The 21,084-nt window shown below is 40.1% G+C and overlaps 1 protein-coding gene across 3 annotated transcripts in view; it reads left to right on the top strand.

Annotated features, from left to right (window-relative positions):
* PEX6 (peroxisomal biogenesis factor 6) overlaps positions 1 to 21,084 on the top strand; it is a 98,062-nt gene that overhangs the window by 9,419 nt on the left and 67,559 nt on the right. For 2 of the 3 annotated variants that reach the window (XR_013624531.1, XM_068129103.2), the window contains exons 2-4: positions 4,190 to 5,305; positions 7,313 to 7,656; positions 7,774 to 7,949. Coding sequence is in view for 2 of the 3 variants with exons in the window: in XM_068129103.2 (XP_067985204.2) it covers positions 4,195 to 5,305; positions 7,313 to 7,656; positions 7,774 to 7,949 (1,631 nt within the window). In the remaining variant the exon portion in view is untranslated. Of the gene's footprint in view, positions 1 to 2,665; positions 2,762 to 4,189; positions 5,306 to 7,312; positions 7,657 to 7,773; positions 7,950 to 21,084 lie in introns of all 3 variants that reach the window. The other variant, XM_068129104.2, reaches the window with a different exon arrangement.

Below are 21,084 nucleotides of genomic sequence, written 5' to 3'. Positions count from 1 at the left end.
ATAAGAATCACCCAAAGAAAAACGTTCGTTATGTTTGGGGGAAATGGGTAATGTAGTGTGCAGTCTTATCTGGTCTTGTCGTCTTGCAGTGTAACACGGCCCCGCTCGGCCCCACTCGCGCACAACCAGGCCCCGCTCCAAGCCTCCCGCCGCTCACGAGGTCCGTGCACCAAGCTCCAAAGCACCGAGCACCGCTCCAAGCACAAGCATCGCTCCAAGCACCACGAGGTCCCACAGCAGGAAAAGCACCGCGCGTCCAACGCAGGCTAGCGGCTCCAAGCGACGTCGATCTTTCCACACGATCGGCCTACCACGTCCCAGTCAGCTCTCCCGAAGCAAACGTGCAAGAAGCAAGCGAACTCCACTCGGGCTATGACTCAACTCAACTCGGGCTGCGCAAAACAAAGCGCCGGATCTCCAAAAAGGCTAGCTGCGCAAACAAGAGCACGAACCGCAAGAGATGCAAGAGCCGCAAGAGACCCGTGCTGCGTTGGACGAAGAAGAGCCAGAGAGAGAAGAGAGAAGAAAATGGCATTCGGCGCTCCCTTAAATAACCTTTTCGGTGACGTCAGCCTTGGCGCGCTACCAACCAGCGACTTCCACCGAACCTTCCAGCTTCGCGCCTCTCGCACTCGTTGGCTGGAGGTTCGCGCCGAGCGCGCCGACCAATCACAGGACCGTAGCGTGGCAATAGCTCGTAGCATGTAGCATGGTGATATCACGTAGCGTGTAGCATGGTGATAGCGCATGGCACTCGATGTGGTTAGGCCTGTCGGAGGTGTAATTGGCAGCGGCCATCATCGGTGGTGCCCCGGCCTGGTTTCTTTGCTTGTTCCTTCCGAAGTCACTGTCAGGGAAGGGAGTCATTTAATGTTGCACTAAGGAGATCCTAACTAAGTGTCTAAGTGATGTGCATTGCCATACGGGACAACGGTTTGGCTGACCAGGTTCGACATACAGGGGCTTTATTCTCTTTAATCCCTATACTACTTATCACTCGAACATCCTGGTATGCTCACAGATATACTCTTAACCGACAAAACGCCTACACATGAAACTTATTACAAGGTCAGATTCCTTACCGTGACAGACGAAGAACGTTACCGACACAGATATATCTGGCTCTACATATCACTACCCTACCGACATAACACAGCCCCCCACCCCTGGAACCGTAGCTCCTGCAAGGTTCACTGCAGGCGCTACCATCCCAGCCTTAACACTTACTGTCTCACACTTAATTAACCTCTGAAATAAATCAGGAGGGCTGTGGGAAGTGAGCCGGTGCTACTTACCTATCCTCCTTAACAAGCTAAACCCCTTAACAGTCATGCAAACAAATCTGTACATTTTCTTCTTTGTTCCTGCGGAGGGAGGAAACAAACAACACACCAAAAATCCTACCTTAGCCACGAACCTTAACCTTAACCAGAAATTCAAAACTCTAAACATTTGTACATACCCCGGTCTACAGACCGCGTCCCCCGGTGGATGCCACAAGACGCAACCTTACCTGCGGGGCCATCCCCAATGCACCCCTAAATTTCCGCGGGCCCTGGCCAGATGTTACAAGTGAGTGACATGGCTCGGTGGATTTTGCCCACATTCATCCAACACAAACCCCTTAACCACTCATTCTCATTCCATAGTCATCACACACAAAATCATTACAAGCACTTATTTCACCCCCCCATGCAGGACCATGGTATTGATGTCATTCGTGTGTGCATGTCATTTCTACTACTAGGCAGCGGGGAGGTACCGCACAAAAAGATGGTGGGGGCGCTTCAGGCTGTGGTGCCCGCAGTCCCAAAAACAAGTCAACCGATTCACAAGTTCATTCCCCCCCCCCCCCCCCCCTTTACCTCTTGGCCCCGTGACAGCCCAACAGCCCCTCTCCGCCGTTACCTCGCCAGTGAGGGTCTCCACACACCAGGCTCCTACGTGACCTCCTGCCTCTGCGCAGCTACACGGGTCACCGAGGATCTCCGTTACCCCACGGCGCCCAACCAGACCCTCCACTGACGAGCTCCAATTTCCAGATACCACTGGCTGCCAGGGGTAATTGCCGCAGAGGGTGGCCACAGGCATCACTCCTCAGAGCTTGATCTGTACCTGCGGACACACACACCTTCCCCACCCACAAGATCCCAAAACACATTTCCTCCCCCGCTGCCATTCAATTCTCAACACAACTCAGCACAATTCCAAAGATGGTGTAAAAGATGTTACAAGGCTTGCCATGGCCTGCTGCATGTGAAATCCCCCAGTTCACATTTAACCAATACTCATTTTCAAAAGCACATTTCCAATAATCACCACTCATCCTCAGTTTCTACTCTCACGACCACATCAAAACACATAACCACAACACTAACACAAACGCCACCCACAAGACTCTGTGGCACACATTCCATCCCCCCTCACCGGCCATGTCATCACTCTCACCCGCCTCCCAACTCCAAATTACATGTCCCCAAATTTACATAAGCAAGTCCTGGAGCCTGGGACAGTAACCATCAAGGCCTTACCCGTACCATGATGTGCAGGTAATATTTCCAGTTGGTCAGGTCCAAAGTGCCATCCACCCTTCAAAAATCCCAAAATTTCACATTGGACCAATCAAATTTTCAAAATTTCTCTTTTGTCCCCACTACACTGGCAGGTATGTGGACCCGCATCCAACGGTGATCATCACTACACAACTACCTGTGGCCACGACAGCTCTGCACCTCTACCGTGCAAGGGTCATCGGGATAAGGTGAGCAGTCAAAACGCCAACATGGCCCATGAGTGTTGCGACCCACCATCCATCCTTCGGCCCCCCTGCGAGGAACACGGCTGCACCAGCCCCAGCTGGCCAATGTGGTGAGCACCTGCTGCCAAAAACACACTACCGCACGCACAACCTCGGCCCTGGGGGGCACGGTCGCAGTGCATGGCATCCCTACAGCCACGTCCCCTGCACCTCCACATCATCCCCCAGGCGACCACAGAACTGCAGCCCCCCCAGTGCTCACCCACACTTGGCCACACCAAGGTCCAGTCGACAGCCATGCTCCACCAGGAGACCCACCCAGAAGACATGGTCCACACACCTCAGACACCCATAGCACCACGTTGACCCTCAACTACACAACTACATCCCCATGACTCCGCGTCCCAAATATTGGTGCAGTCGCCCCCGCAACCAGTTGAAGGCTGTGTCTTGCTAACCTATGAATTTTTATTCCAGCCTCCAACACTCTGGTCTAACACACCTGGATCAATAATGGTGTCACTATACAGTGTCCACCATTTATCTTCACAAAATTCACCCTTAAATTTGCATCTAACCCACAGATTACCCATCCCAAACATTTTTCATATTTTACTAAACTCACAGATATACTCTTAACTGACAAAACGCCTACACATGAAACTTATTACAAGGTCAGATTCCTTACCGCGACAGACGAAGCACATTACCTACACAGATCTATCTGGCTCTACATATCACTACCCTACCGACATAACAATACCTTTAGTCAGTGCAGTATACTGTTTATTCTACCAGGTGAACGCCAGGTGAATTTCCCCTATGTTTGTTAATGTCTGGATGCAGATCCGGCCTATTGGTGGAATACAAAACGTAAATGGTTCGGCCTGGCGGAGGTATGCCCTCTACAGAATGCCGTTCTAGTTCGAATTGTTTTCCTTTTGTCACCTTTTGAATTTCTCTTTCTAAAGGCTGTATTCAAAGGGGAAAGCGAGACTGCTGTAATTGCAAATGACATCTTCTCTCAGAATGAAATGAGCTTGATATTGGCTTCATGTTTAGATTCTCTTTTGCTTTTTCTTCCCCTCTACCTCCCCAAAACCCCAAATTTTGCTTGTATGCAACATAACCTAGTTTGGTTCTTTTCTTACTTTTTAACTACCTCTGAGTCCAGAGCGAGCATCGATTAATTTATTGCTCCACATCATTTTCACGTATTTTGTTTCATTTTTTATGCATATGGTCCTCACCTCTGTAATCATAATGCTAACCAAAACACTAACCAGCCTCACGGTCGTTCATGTCCTTGACCGTTGATCTATTAGATGTAAAAAAAAAAAGTCCTAATAATTGCTCTTTATCGAAACTTTTTTCTCCACCTCGTTGTCGTCTTGCTTTCCCCTTCTCCTGCCCCCCCCCCCCCCCCCCCAGGAGATATGGCCACAGACACAACCATGGGCATGGAGCGACAAATGGTCGTGTCGCTCCAACTATTGAATCAAAGCCAGCATTTCCTGCCTGATCTTTTTCCATTGCCTGGCTCACTGGGCTACCCAATGCATGCGATGGTGGCCCATAGGGCGTGGTGCCAGGTATTGGGCCCAACAGAAGAGTCATGGAGAGTTCTTTCCTTGGAAGGAGCAGCAAAAGATGGAGGAAGCATTTTTATCAGTGTACGGTTGTGCAGTAATGGAGTAGGAATTGATACGCAAGCAAAAGAATATGCGAACAGTGTCGTGGAATTCGGAGATGAATGTAGAATGGACAAAGAAGTAATTGAGAATGGAAACTTGCTGATGAAGGAAGTGTTTGAATGTCAAAATGGGATTGAGATGGAGGCAGTTTGTGCTAATGACATTGGTAGACATTGCCCGCATGTTAATGGCAAACTTTCATGCTACTGGCAACCGACCTCAACTCCGACCATAACAGTATTACTTTATGCATCCCGAGCCTTTTTTGAACATTATTCTTTGGCTGTAGGTACAAGCTTTCTTGCTCGCCCCGTTCGCCCTCCACTTATTCGTCGCATTGTTCTGGCAGCGGCAGATGCCGACACTTTCCACCGGGCATCTTTGGATGACTTTGCCGACTCGCTGTTGCTACTGTCTGCTCTTCGTGATTTCCCTGGAATGCTAGTTCGCTGTGGTGACCTCATACCTGTGCCTTGGCAAAAGCCATCCTTGGTGGATGTGAATATGCGTGTGTTGGACTGTGATCCAACACTACAGGGCCTTTTGACACCACGTAGTGAGTTATTGCTAACGGAGATCTCCTTCAAAAAACAAAACGATACAGAATTTGCCGATTCTTCTACATCCTGTCATCGGCCTGTGATCGTTTCCAAGTTTGCCCGTGAGTTGGTGTCGGCCAATCCAGACCAGACATTGCGGGTGGTCGTGGCTCAAGTAGAACGGTTGCTTTTGGAATCGGAACGTGGTTCATCAGAGGATGTGATTGACCCTGACTCAATAGTGGTGTGTGACCTGCAGCTGCTGGTGACTCTTGGCCTGTTTGAGGGCGAGTGGGCTTTCATGGAAATGCAAGGTTAGACATTGGCTTGGTTGTTCTTGTTGCTTTAAGTTGCATGCAATCATAAACAGTTAATGGGGTTTTGCACCTTCAATGTAACACCAGGTTCCATTTTTCATAGGGTTTGGGCCTGCAATTCAAAACGAAAGTACAGTAATATTATTGTGAACCATGAATAATAGTGTCACAGTTTTGGGCCGACCCCACAACCACTTGAGCACAGCAGGGTGCTCGTGTTAGGTAAGAGACCGCAGGAACCGAAGTCCTGAATATAGCCAGGTCAGCGGGGAGATCCAGCGTGTCCTAGGTGAGCTGGGAAAGCAGCTAGCTGGAAGAGTGCAGAGACAAAAAAAAAGAGTGCCTGAATGGAGGAAAAACGCAGAGCCACAGGAGCACAGAGACGTGCGCTCGTGTATGTGTGTGTGTTTATTACCTCCCGTCCTCGTTGCAAATCCTCACTCGCGGGAGTGTGGCCGACTCATCTGATTCTGGCGACGAATCAACTCAACGCTGCTCTACATGCCCGTTTCTAGCCAATTACGACCAGCCAATTGCGGCTTGTTGGTCCCTGCACATGTGTGCACACAGCCAATTGTGGTCCAACATACTTGGTGCCGTCCCCAACCAATTGCGTCCATGGGAACGGATGCAAGCCAATCGCATGGCACCTTTCGGTGGAATTCTTGCAATCCTTTCAATACAGGCCTACACACCTCTGTGAACGTCACTGACCCACTAAACCCAGCCTGGACCCGAACAGGCTCCACATGAGGGGGAAAACGAGCGAGACACTCTTAAACTGTCTCCCCACTAAATTGTGCAACACCATCCCCCTAGCGGCAGTACGAGGGATAACTTCGCACTAAACGCATTTATTACAGGTTTTTAATGCTGTGTATTTAACGTGGATATGAAAAGAGCTAAATCGTTGTTTCTCTCTTTCACGTGGAACTTTCTGATGGAATTATTTAATTATACTGCAGAGGGGGTGAGAACGTTCATTTTGAGAGCTGATTTGTGGTTGAGTTGGTGCATTAGCCCTGTTGCATTAGCCTTAATAGTGTGGGTTCATGCCTGCTCCTTAAAATGTTGCATGGCTGCCCCTTAAAATGTTGCGTGGCTGCTCCTTAAAATGGTGCATGGCTGATCCTTAAAATGTTGCGTGGCTGCTCCTTAAAATGGTACATGGCTGATCCTTAAAATGTTGCATGGCTGCTCCTTAAAAAATGTTGCGTGGCTGATCCTTAAAATGTTGCGTGGCTGATCCTTAAAATGTTGCATGGCTGCTCCTTAAAATGTTGCATGGCTGATCCTTAAAATGTTGGATGGCTGCTCCTTAAAATGTTGCATGGCTGATCCTTAAAATGTTGCATGGCTGCTCCTTAAAATGTTGCATGGCTGCTCCTTAAAATGTTGCATGGCTGATCCTTAAAATGTTGCATGGCTGCTTCTTAAAATGTTGCATGGCTGATCCTTAAAATGTTGCATGGCTGATCCTTAAAATGTTGCATGGCTGCTCCTTAAAATGTTGCATGGCTGATCCTTAAAATGTTGCATGGCTGCTCCTTAAAATGTTGCATGGCTGCTCCTTAAAATGTTGCATCGCTGATCCTTAAAATGTTGCATCGCTGATCCTTAAAATGTTGCATGGCTGCTCCTTAAAATGTTGCATGGCTGCTCCTTAAAATGTTGCATGGCTGCTCCTTAAAATGTTGCATGGCTGCTCCTTAAAATGTTGCATGGCTGCTCCTTAAAATGTTGCATGGCTGCTCCTTAAAATGTTGCATGGCTGCTCAGGGCATAAATTTCTGTACCCTGCAACGGGGTGGTGATCCATTCAGGATTTTCTTCCGACAGATCAGTTTACAGTTTGAGTACCTTGAAGGCCGTATCTAGAGTATGAATGAGGCAGTTGTTTGTGTTGGTCAAAAAAGACGTGTTGGACATTTTGCAGTGAACTGGAAGTGGTTGATTAATGTGTTTGATCATGAACCTGATTTTTGTGATGTGAATAATTTGCAGGAGCACAGAAGAGTGACAAAGAGGAGCAGCATTTGCAGAGATGTAAACGGAATACGGAGAATAGTGAAGACGAGAAACGTCCCAATTGTGAAAGTGAAAGAACGTGTGAACAAGAGCCTGGGGAGGAGGCAGATAAGAACGAAAGTGGGGAAGAAGAGCGTAAGAGAAACTTTGTGGATGTGCGTGCTGTTCGGCTATTTGGTGTGTCCAAGGACAGTATGTCAAAGGTGTTGGGAGTAAAAAGTACTGCAGTGGAACAATTGCGAGACACCATAGCTGTATCTCCATCGCTGCTTTTTAACATGCAGCCGTCGCCGTTCACCTCCAGCTACCCCACAGTGAAGGTAAGGAAGATGTAGAAAATATGCAGAAAGGATACGCGTGAATACCAGATGATTCCTCGTGTGTCTGATGGATCGATTTTTAAAAATCTTGTGAAGATGTACCATTAAATGTTGCAGATACGGGCCAACAATGGGGACGGCTCAGTTCCAAGAGCGTCTAAAACGAACAGCAAATCCATGCTGTGGGTTCCGGGCCATGCCACATCTGCGCATCTGTCCCCCGTTGCATCTCCTAATTATAACGTGAATGGCAACTACGATTCCATCCTTCACATGCATTTCCTCACTCCAAGGTAGAGTCCACCAGGAACTTTTTACAACTGGGAATTAATAATTAATTTGCCATTGCTTTGAGTACTTTTGTAAATAATAATGATGTGTCTTGTGATGAAAATTGTGCAATGCCCATCATGATGTGTTGATTTCACTTTAATTGGGTTCTGAGATTGTTCTGGAAACTTTTTAACTGGAAAAAGCCAAAGCATGTTATTCGTGCTCCTTACCCTCCCCTCTCCCATCCCACGTTGATGTATCGCCCTGCTTACTGGCCCGGCCTGACGTTTGATTAAGTAGGTTATAGCAGAAATTTTGAATTGTTCATGGTGTCGGCGATAACTCATCTTCTCTTCGTGAAGGACTCGGTGTGTTTTTTAGCATCCATCAACTAATGCTGGCAGATGGAACGGATAGTTTAACATCCATCCGAGGGACGGCACATACCTTACTTATGAAACACCTGGATGACAGTTTATTGCTGGAGCAGAATTCAAATCATTTCTGCCACCCTTGAAAGTGCTATATAACACATTTTTAAAATCTATTTACCTTGTTTGTATTTATCAAAGGTTCATCGTGGAGCATGTACTAAATCAAGTGCGAGACAAAGACATGAAGAGCCATCAGTGTACTTTAGTAGACATTGGACAAATGCAGGTAGTATATGGGATGTGAACCTGGGTGCTCAGCATCGTTAGTGATTGGTTCAGATCTGAATGTGAAACAGGACAGGTGTGTGTGTGTGTGTGTGTGTGTGTGTGTGTGTGTGTGTGTGTGTGTGTGTGTGTGTGTGTGTGTGTGTGTGTGTGTGTGTGTGTGTGTAAGTTGTTGCCCGCGATCTCCACACATGGGTGGGTTTCAGGAGATGGAACTCGAAGACTAAACAGAGCCTTCCCTGGTCCTGAAGCATCCATCTTCACCCTAGCAAGGAACAATGCACAACTCGTGGACCAAGCCGTCTCAATCTCATCCATCTCAGTCTCATCCTTCTTCGGTCTCATCCCACCCTGATGGGATAGAGTCGGAAAAACCCATCAAGCCGCTAGGCAAGGCAAGGCCAGGTCACCAGGCCACGTCTCGAGCCCATGTCGATCGGCGCAACTACGGGGGCACCCCTCCCCCACCAAAGCTGCCAATGAAGCTGTTGTATGGCACGGTAGTAGTGTATATATGTTGCTTCTGGGACACTCTCATTTTCCCATTGACTTACATGTTAATTTTTCCCCTCCCTCATTGCCCCTAAACACCTCTATTTCTCTCACCCTGTTCTTTACGAACCTTCTAACCTTTTGACATGTTATCCTTATTCATTAGACCACTTAAACAATGGTCCTTCTGTGTGAACCTGTGATCCTTCTGACCTTATGGACCTTTTAACCTTTTACTCTTAATATCATCTGGTGAATCATCTTTGGCCCACTCAAACAACGACCCTACAAATATTTGTTTATGCGTGGGAAATAATTTAATTCTCTTGCCACTCTCTTCACCATCTAATATATTAACAAAAAATATGTTTGAGTTTGGTTCTTTATTAAGATATTTTAACTGAGCTAAGATAAAATGGTAAACCTCCCTCAATGTACTTGTTTGAGCGCCTTCAGTGCCACACACTTTTTGGTAGGCTCTGTCCACCTTTTGTTAAGCTCCGTCCACTTTTTGGTAAGCCCCGCCCCTTTTGTTAAGCCCCGCCCACTTTTGCTCAGCCCCACCCACTTTATAAACTCTTTAGCATTGTATCATTTCCAGGTAATACATTACATCATTTTCAGGGAATTCCCATCACATCATTTCCAGTTAAGACACGCCCTGGGAATTTCCACAGGAAATGACACACCCAGTCCTTATAAAAGGCACCGACCACACAGGCTTTTTCAAACACGCTTTCTGCTTCACTTGAGAATGGACTACTATGCCGAAATGGAATGGGATAACTTTGCTATTCCTTGGAGTCCTACTACCTGTGTAGAACTCAACCTTCAGATTGATGAACTGGACTCGAACCTCTTATCAATGGAGGTAAGTTTGTTTATTTATTTATTTATTTATTAATTTATTTAATTAATTATTAATTTAATTATTTATTTTAAATTTTTTTTTTTTTAGATGAGACTCGTGTAAGAGTTAACAAAGTTTATTTTAATATTCATAGAGCTTGATTTATACAAATAAAAATATTGTATTAAATTAATACATTGTTATTTTCTTTCACAGGAAATTGTATCTGAGATACGAAATGAAAATTCTGCTTTTAACACAACTTGGGATGAAGTTATTTTTTTGTTTGAAGACATTTTGAACAACCAAGACCCCCAGAACGAGTTCTACCTTGATGACCCAGCCAAAGAGTTATACCTTGGAGATCCACAAAATCCTGAAAAAGAGTTTTACCATGATGATACTTGTTGTGAGTTATCAAAACAAAACCCACTGAACAAGTTCTACCTTGATGAGCCAGAATACAAGTCATACATTGGAGACCCACAAATTTCTGAAAATTGGGAAAGGGGAGTTCTCCCTGATGGTCCGCAGTTATACTATGTGAGACACATCATAGAAACCCTAAAAAATTGTGAAATGGGAATTCTCCCTGATGGTCCGCAGTTATACTATGTGAGACACATCATAGAAACCCTAAAAAATTGGGCAAGGAGAGTTCTCCCTGATGGTCCGCAGTTATACTATGTGAGACACATCATAGAAACCCTAAAAAATTGGGAAAGGGAAGTTTTCCCTGATGGTCCGCAGTTATACTATGTGAGACTTATCACGGAAACCCCCAATATTTCTGAAAATTGTGGTTCTACCTTGGGGACTTGGAAAGATGGTTATATTTTTGGAGACTCGGAATGGGGGTTTTGTTTTGATGACTCGGAATGTGATACCTATCTTGGAGGCTCAACAGGAATGTGGTTATACTTTGGGAACTTGGAAAGTTGGTTTTATTTTGGAGACTCTACCTGTGGGGTTCCTCTTGGAGACTCTTTGGATTCTAAAGCAATGAACAATGTTCTTTATTTAATGACGCTTGATTTAAGCAATATCAAGAAAGTTCGAGGAAGAAAATGTTGGAAAATTCTTTCTTCCCATTTCTACTTCTTCAAACTTGAAAGCCTTGAAAGACAGAATTGGAGGAAGAGGAAAAAAAGAAAAAAGAAATACGTATTTAAAAAAAGAAGAAAAGAAAGATTATGTTAGGGTTTGGGTGGGATTTTGAATGTGAGGGTTAGGGATGGGGTTGGGTTAGGGATGGGGTTGGGTTAGGGTTGGGATTTTGAATGTGAGGGTTAGGGTTGGGGTTGGGTTAGGGATGGGATTGGGTTAGGGTTGGGATTTTGAATGTGAGGGTTAGGGATGGGTTGGGTTAGGGATGGGGTTGGGTTAGGGTTGGGTTAGGGATGGGGTTGGGTTAGGGATGGGATTGGGTTAGGGTGGGATTTTGAATGTGAGGGTTAGGGATGGGTTTGGGTTAGGGATGGGGTTGGGTTAGGGTTTGTATATTATTATGACTCACTCACACATACACACACACACACAAAAGTTAAGCCCCAACTGGAAAGTTGAGGGATTCTGTGTTTGGGGTTCACAGATTTAAAAACGTATCCCCATTATACACACACAAAAGTTAAGCCCCAACTGAAACATTGTGGGATTCTGTGTTTGGGGTTCACAGATTTAAAAACGTATCCCCATTATACACACACAAAAGTTAAGCCCCAACTAAAAAGTTGTGGGATTCTGTGTTTGGGGTTCACAGATTTAAAAACGTATCCCCATTATACACACACAAAAGTTAAGCCCCAACTAAAAAGTTGTGGGATTCTGTGTTTGGGGTTCACAGATTTAAAAACGTATCCCCATTATACACACACAAAAGTTAAGCCCCAACTAAAAAGTTGTGGGATTCTGTGTTTGGGGTTCACAGATTTAAAAACGTATCCCCATTATACACACACAAAAGTTAAGCCCCAACTAAAAAGTTGTGGGATTCTGTGTTTGGGGTTCACAGATTAAAAAACGTATCCCCATTACATTTTATTTATTTATTTATTATTTTCAAGGGTATTATCTGCTTACTTGTGTTTTTTGTAATTTGTGTGAGTAAAATGAACCCAAGATTTCTTCTCCATTTAAATCATATAATTTGTAGGTCCAAGGGTTTGTAGCCATTACATCAACGATTTTAAATAATTCATTAGTCCATCTCTTTGTATAACCTTTCTCAAAATGGCTTTTCCATTTGTATATTCTTACAATATCACCAACTTTGAACTTGGGCTTCCTCAAATTAATCTCCTTTTCATATTCTAATTTTGTAAATGTTTCTGATGGTTTTGATTTTGTTGATGAATGAACTGTATTATTGTAATTATCTACAATATCCTGAATTAAATACACCCATTTTTGAGAACCGAGTTGTGTGAATTTTTTATATAATTTCTCTTTTAAAGTACGATTAAAACGCTCAATAACAACTGCCTTTCCTTCATTAAAGGTGCTGTATAATTTAATACCCTTCCCCTTAAGAAATTTCATGAATATTTTGTTATAGAACTCTGTTCCCTCATCAGTCCATAACTTCTTTGGTTTCCTTTTATCCCGATCAAATATTAGCTTAAAGGCTAACATTAAAGTATCACCCCTTTTATTTTTTAAAGGGACAACCCAGGCAAATCTACTCCTCAAATCAATAACGGTTAAAGCATACCTGTATCCCCTGTCATTATTCAATTCAATTAAATCAGTGGACCATATGTGGTCGGTGTATTTAGAATAAACCTTCCTTCTTTTAAACTTTGTGATTATAGGTTTGTGTAATTCTTCAGCCAAATACTCCTCAGTCTTGATGACATCATTAGAGCCTAATAGTTTTTTGAGGAATAACCAAGACCAAGTTTCAATTTAGCATTTATCAAATTTCTCACAATAAACCTATCAACTTTCTCTCTCAACGTTGGATTTTGTATCAAAGACAAATTATACAACATTTCGCTGTCGGCTTTATGTTTTTCAGTCAACGTAGTGGTTTTCCCATAAGCAATATCATGCTTCATACACACTTCGTCAACCCTATTTGTAGGTTTAGACCAAGGTTTAGGATTGTCAGCCTCATCTAATCTTTTATCCAAGTTTGTTCCTGGACCACAGAAAGAATACCCTGGAAGGTGTAATTCCCCTGGAATTCCAGTTGTTGTAAATTTACTTCCTGACAGAAACTTTTGTATGTCTCCTCCTCTTTTAGGAGAGATGAATTGGCACTTTTTAGAGCCACATACTTGACATATTCCTTTTTGATAAACTCTATTATTTTTAGCTTTAACATAAGAGATATTTTTAGATTTAGTTTTCTTTTTACATTTGAGACAATAACTCATATTTATTTATCAGAAAAATTCCGACAGAGTATCAAAACCTTTTTGGTTTTCAACATATACATTTCAATCTTTATTTTTAAAACATAAAGAATCCTAAGGAATGCCTTCACTCTCTCCTCCATTTATTTACAAATAAAAACTAACTAAAGTCAATGACACCAACATCATCAATCACATAATCTTTTCCTTCTTCTTCTTCTTCTTCACCACTTTCTCGTTTAAATCTCCTCCCTGAAATTGAAGACATTGACGTTGTTATTTTTGAAACCATTATCTTCATAAGAGTTGTTAATTCTTTAATTTCCTCTTCGGTGCGTTGAGATTGATTTATTTGCTGTAATACACTCAATCTTTTACGAATCTCACTGATTTCCATCTTTTTATATTTTTCCTCCCTCTCTCTTTGCTCCCTTTCCTCCCTCTCCTCCTTCTCCTTTTTCTCCCTCTCCTCCTCCTTTTTCTCCCTTTCCTCCTTCTCCTTTTTCTCTCTTTCCTCCTTCTCTTCTTTAACTCCTTCCTCATTTATCTTAGCAATTTTTGATATCAATATTTTCACAGCATTCATTCTTTCTTTATTTTCCTCTTCGGTGAGTTGAGATTGATCTTCTTGCTGTAATACATCCACTCTTTTTTGAATCGCTCTGATTTCCATCTCCCTCTCCTCCCTCTCTCTTTGTTCCCTCTCCTCCTTCTCTCTTTTCTCTCTTTTCTCCTTCTCTTCTTCAACTCCTTCCTCATCCCTTGCTACCCTTGAGTTTAAACCCCAAAGAATATTATACATATACTCATCTGGATTTTGAGATATTCTTGTATCTATAATTATTTTTCTCATAATAGGATACCAATAAGATTTGTTGACGATTTCTAAAAGAGTTTTATATTTCATAACTTTGAGAAGTTCATTGTTATTTAATACTTTAAACAAGTCTCTATTTGTGGGTTTAACAATATCAGTATAAGGCCAGTTTTTTATGACAAAATTCCCATGTATATGCTCCAAATCATAAGGTATGTAATACCGAGCACCCTTTTCTTGTAGGTATCCTTGAATACAAAAATTATAATTCTCTTGTAGTCTTCTTCCTGCCATTTATGTATCAGAAATATATGTGAGATTAATATTATGACAGGTAATACCACTCCATCTTCCCACTACCAAATCGGTTTGTATTCCTCGGCTTTCTATCCTTATCTCATGACCTTCCTTCTTTGTCATGCTAACCATCGCTATACTATCATATATTTTTCTTTTCTTAAAACCATGTATTTGTTGTTTATTAATTGTACTTCCACATAAATCCATATCCTCACCAAGTGGATAATATTCTTCTTTACGAGACTGATTCAAATCATGTAGGTTTTCTATGTTTATTGAAAAAGACCAATTATACCCTAAATCAGGCATATCGTACCCCCATTTATTAATTCGCATATTAACTATATGTCCTTCTTTATAAAATTCAATTGTAAGCAGGTAGTTAAATTCAATGAGGAAAGGTGTATGGTCAGTATAACCAGGTGTTGTGGTTGTAAATTTTACTTGTTTAACAAAACGTGCTGTTTTCTTTAAAAATATATATTGTGATAAATCACTAAATCTAATTAAGTCATTTGCATCTGTAGGGTTTGGATAATTGATTAATTTATAAGTATTCTTCATATTAATATTTTTACTTACACTATATTTTTGTCGTTCAGCCTGTGCCTTTGTGTAATAATTTGATAAATCAATATCCTGAGAGGATTTTCCAAAGATAGAACCATCTTTTCCAACATAAGTCATTTATATTAGATTAAAAATGATATCATAAAAATTTTCATTATTGTTGAGTTGAAATAATACATATAAACATAATTGACCACAACATTTAGAATTAATTTCTTGAACTTGAAATGTTTGATAAACATCATTCTGTAAGAATTGTATTACTTCAACAGGTGGTGGCATACCATAACTATCAAAATAATATTTATCCTGACTATTATGAATACAAACCCAATGAGAACCATTCTGTGTCTAAATTCATAATAATATTCTTTGTATTCTTATTTATATGTATTAATTCATCTCTCATACAAATAACCACATTATCAATTTTTAGTGTTTTACAATACTTAGTAAGTTCTATATTTGACGTTGTATTCTTTCCAAATTGTTTAAACCATTTATCCATTTATTTATGAGAAAGATACAATCCATTACCCCGTTTAGTTAGTTTAACACCCGCTTGAGCGATAGAGGAAAGCATATCTCTAACCAACAATCTAGCTTTATCAGGTAGACTTTCAAGTTTTTGAGCAAAATCTACAATTACACCACTTCCACTAATTTGTTTCTCCAACTCCTTGTTATGTCTTTCCAATTCTTTTTGAGCTTTTAGTTGTGCCTTCCTTTCGTTAGCAGTTTTTACCGCTGCTGAAATACCACCAGTCAATGCTCCCGCCGCACTTAAACCAGCAAATAAAGGAATTAGAAACGGGAGAAATCCTCCTCTTGACTCGTCTATTGAATATTTCTTTAACATAGGTTTCGTCATTTTAATTTTAAGAGATCCAACATCATTTAGTGTTTTTACTTGTGTGTGTGTGTGAGTAAAACATCAATTCTTACAGCTCCTTTTCTTTGAATTGTATTAACATTAATAATACAAGGCTTTTGATTTTGAATACAAGATGTTAATTTATTAAGATTGATTTGATTAACATATACCCCAACCATTTATTTATGAGAAAAAACCTATGTGATATTAATCATAACACCATTATCTGTATTAATCTGTAATTCTGTTTCCTCCAAAAGCAAACAATATGCATTAACCTCTTCACTCTCCCCTCTTTCAATGTATAGAGAAGTATCCACTCTATTAGACTTTATAGTTTCTTTTTGAGAACTCAGGTCAATTGCGTAGATTGTATAAAGTTTTTGAAATGCAACCATATCCAAAATAGGATCCTTATTACCGTTGCTTTCACACACCTTTTGGTAGGACTTGTAGGCTTCCGCATAATCATTTTTTTCCCAATCAATTTCCAATCTATCTCGTGGATAAAATGTGCCATCAAGAGAAACCCGAAGTTGTTTCACCTTAGCATTATCACTCAGCGCATTATTCTTATTAGTACCGTCCTCTCCATCTGGTTTTTTAAAAATGAGCCAGAGGTATCGTGGCTTTCCTTGAAGAACACCCAAATTCCAAGTGTAGGTAGTGTGTTCCAGTTTAACGTGTTGACATCTTCTTTTAAGGTATGATACATTTAGCGGTTTCTTTGAGTTAAGTCTTCTATTTAACATCTCTTCCGTTTTAAGATTAGGAGTATATTCACTGATATACCAACACAAATCATTAATAACAAATTTATTGTTGTCTCCAAAAGCATTTTCAACCCTAAAAAGCAACCTATTTACATTATCATTCCTTTGTAGTTGAAATCTAATTTTAAGACCATACAAAACTTTGTCATAATCACAAAATCCAAATATACCTTTCAGAGGTACTGCTACGGTAAAACTATTCTCTGGTTTTGTGTCATCATTATACATTGCCTTCCTTTGACTATAACCAGGGTCTGTGTTTGTACCCGTTGACATATCAGGAATAAAACCTTCAACAGCTCCCTTACCCATTCTATCACCAAACGAATATAGTGTAAATTTCATCATTTCAGATGTAGCAGAGACATAATCAACCGCTTCAACCTCTTGTGTTCCAATATACAGGCGAACACTATCAAACATTTTTCAGAAGAAATCATTTACGAGTGTAGCATTAGTATTATTCGCAGCCTTAGTGAATTTAAATTTACACAGCAAGAAACTATCAGCTATATTCAAGTAAGTTTGTTGATTATTTATTTCAAAACTTTTTGTTCCGTTTGAATTCCAGTCTGTTCCTGTTATAGCATTTACCTTAAAATAGTCTTCCTTTTTTGTGGAGTTTGAAATGATAATTGTATCATCCAAATCATAGATACTATCAATCGCTTCCATACTTGTATTTATATAGTATTAAAATCGTTGAAACCCTGACCCAAGTATTTTAATGATTTTTTGTCGTTCTTGTGAAGATAGTTGAGTTTTACCTTTTTTAATTTCTTTGATTGCTTGTAATTTATGAGACTCCTTTTGAGCATCTTTTATACTCTTTATAGCACCCGCAACGGAGCCCACGGCAGAAGCAGTTGAACCAATTAGGTCTTTATGTTTAAGGATGGTTGAACCAATACCCATTAGAGTATCAATTATCCCATCTCCTTTATTTCGAAATTGATGACCTACACCTCGTTGTCTCTTAGGTTTATAGTATCCTTTACCCACATACCTTGTATAGTATGGTGAAAGGTACATGCCCTCCCCTGTAATTATTTTATATTTTCCCAACTCATGTTTTCTCACAATAACCATTATTTATTTATTGAAAAACTTCACGTAGGTGAATTCTGATGGATATAATTTCATCATTAAAGGATATCATACGATTATCTTGGTCAGTTATCCTAAAATTTACTCTGTATATGGTTTTTCCTGACACAGGTAAATAGACAAGATTTTTTGGTTCCATATTAAATTTATAACCAATCGGGGTTGAGTATGCACTGAATGAAAATATTGTATTTGTTCTTATTCCATCGTTATAAGCACCATCAATCAAATCACAATGAATTAATACTGAATTTATACCGGAGGATATTTGGATAACATTATCACTGTAAAACGTCCCGTTATTTTCAATCTTTTTTGAAGAGAAACCCAATAGCTCTCTAAACGAATTTTCAATCGTGAAATCAACTTATTATTATATTTAAGTTTAATAGTTGATTTTGAAGTGTGTTTTTGAATATCTATTACAATATTTTTTGGTTCATCACCTTTTTCTTTCATAAGGCGAGAGACTTCTGAAGATATTTGAGAAATCTCGTAAGCTCCAGGTGAAACGGTTATAGTTTTATATCCACTTCCTGGATTATAACTAAACTTGTTGTTTTTCTCTGTGATATTAAAAAGGGTATTGTAAGTTTCCATTGACAACAAAGATGCCTCATATGAGGTAAGGGGGTCAAGTTGTAGTGGGTAAGGGAATGAAGCTGTGTAATCGCTCGTTGTGAAATTAAAACTAAGAATTGTGCTTCTCATCTTATTTAATATCTAATAAAATATCTTTGTATTGACATTTATTAATTATTTTCATGTTCATCAACTGATCTAAAATGGCTGAGGATTCATTAAAACAATTGTTGTTTCCAGCCTTCTTACTACCTAACAACAATAATAGCCTATTAACTAATTGTGATGGGTCATTTGGAAGAAAACTAACACCCGAACCAAGCTTACTTAAAGCATCAATAATATGTTTCTCCTTCTCATTCTTCTTACTTTTACCAGCAACAGAAACTCCATAATCAAGTGCATTTAGCAACTCAATATATACCCTATCTTCCTCTCTTTCCATATCAAGTGGTTCCTCAAAATATTTTGAACCGCTGAATCCGGGGTTTGTTAGAAGAAACATTAATCTTGGAGTTAATTTAACATTTGGTTGAGTAGAACTCAAGAACATCAATTCATCATTAAATATCAATACCTTTTCTTCCACAAGATGAAACACTGCTGGTTCTTCTGTTGGAATGAGACCTGCTCTGGTTTTTGAACCCGCCGAATATTCATTGTTTTGAAGAGCTTCCACAACATAATTAGGTGGTTGATTTACCTCCTCAAGTTTCCGAAATAATCCTTCATCATCATATTGTAATTTTCCAAGTTCTTGTTTTGTTATCTGACTAAAATCTTTGAGCATTTGAAGTTTTTTCGGAGTAAATTCTACCGTGGGAACTGTAGGGTGTTGAGTTTTTAAAAGCGGTTTAAAAAATTTCTCTTGTTTTCTTTCAAAGGCTTCTTCACCAGTTAGTTTCTGTCTCCATTTCTTCTTTATCTCTTCCTGTTGCTTTACAACTTTTGAAACCAACTCTTGATGTTCCTTAAACTTTCTTGCTCTTTCTTCAGCATTCATTTAGTATTGAAAAATATAATTTAATGAATTGTAAAGGTCAATGGGAAAATTTTCCTTTTCTTCATCATTATAGTAAATGTGTTGAAATAAATCTTTTTCTTTAAATATTTCATCAAATTCTTTATTGGTATTAATACGAGTTGTTATTTCTTCTTCACTAATACTTGTATCTCTGCTTTTCATACGTTTGCGTTGAGTCTCCTCATCGATATCAAAACCGAATGATAAAATCTTAACTCCATCACCACACAATTGTTTAATAATTTGTCTCATTCCTTCAGGATTAGTTTCTAAAATCCCAAGACCATTAGATTTTACTTTATTTAACTCACTCTTACAATGTGAATATTTTGTAGAACCAAGAGAGACCTCCTCAAATATTTGACCTTTGTTCCTCAATCGCATATGTTCCTCCATTGAAATGTAGTAATAATCTTTCCCTTCTACTTCTCCTGGTCGCTTTGCTCTGGTTGTAGTACTCACAAAACGAATCATAGGGTGTTTTTAAAAAAAACTTACAATCTTTTCATTTTTACTATTCAAGAGTTTAGATTTATGAAAGTTCTTTCCAGAAGCAGATTTACCAACAAGGTTAATAATAATTGTTGTCATTTATATATGTAATTATGTTTAAAATAAAAATACATCCTTTAATATCTCATCTTGTTTCACAACAATATATTTATATTTTCCAATCGTGTGTTTCATATAATTTTCAAATTCTTTTTTACTACATAACGTAGAGCAATTATCTCTCCAAAAATTATTTACATCTATTGAATTTAACTTAAATAAAATAAAAGTATTAGCATTGTTTCTTATTGAGCGTCGAGGGAGTTGAAAATATGACTGACTAAGATAAATACAATTACAAGAAGAATGTCTCCCTCTTGTATAGTAGCTATCCATTACTGTTTGGTTTCTCTCATTAACACAATCATCAAAGATGACGAGGTTCTTTTTTGATTTATCTAAATCTTGAGGTGAAGGTATATCATCCGTATTATCACTGAGAATACAAGTTATGGGTTTTGGTTTAGGTTTCTGTGTATCACAAAATATACACAAAGAATTAAGTTAAGCACCCCCCCCGTTTTTTTACAACCTCGCACATTACAAGTTTGTTGTCATCTAAACAGTGTAATATACCCATGTTATTGCTATATTTTCTGGAGAAGTGATATTATGGTCACATAAAAACATAACAATCATGCCGTTTTCAATATTTTATTCTGAATAATTTAAGGTGGAATTATTTGGGAATTTTAGGCATATTTTCACCTCAATTTAAGTATGGAGCTATAGGTCCATCACGGACAGTGTGGATGACGTTTATGTTTTCTAACGTACAGTCATTGTTCTGAGAAGACCTCTAGCGATCTTTGCGTCAATAACGTGTGTAGGACCCACGTGATCGGATCACTGACTCAACCCTACGTCTCATAGACCCTGTAAGCCGTCGTATGCGTTGCTGTGGCAGGTTGTTCCATTCCCGATGTAATGCACGTTCGGGACATGTTGGGACGACAAATTGCGAAGATGGTCCCTCCAATAGCCAATCTGGATGAATTGGAACGTGCATTACATCGGGAATGGAACAACCTGCCACAGCAACGCATACGACGGCTTACAGGGTCTATGAGACGTAGGGTTGAGTCAGTGATCCGATCACGTGGGTCCTACACACGTTATTGACGCAAAGATCGCTAGAGGTCTTCTCAGAACAATGACTGTACGTTAGAAAACATAAACGTCATCCACACTGTCCGTGA

The sequence above is a fragment of the Myxine glutinosa genome, chromosome 9 (genome assembly GCF_964187855.1).
Source record: "Myxine glutinosa chromosome 9, kmMyxGlut1.1, whole genome shotgun sequence".
Taxonomy (NCBI): Eukaryota; Metazoa; Chordata; class Myxini; order Myxiniformes; family Myxinidae; genus Myxine; species Myxine glutinosa.
This window is presented reverse-complemented; position numbering and strand designations above follow the sequence as displayed.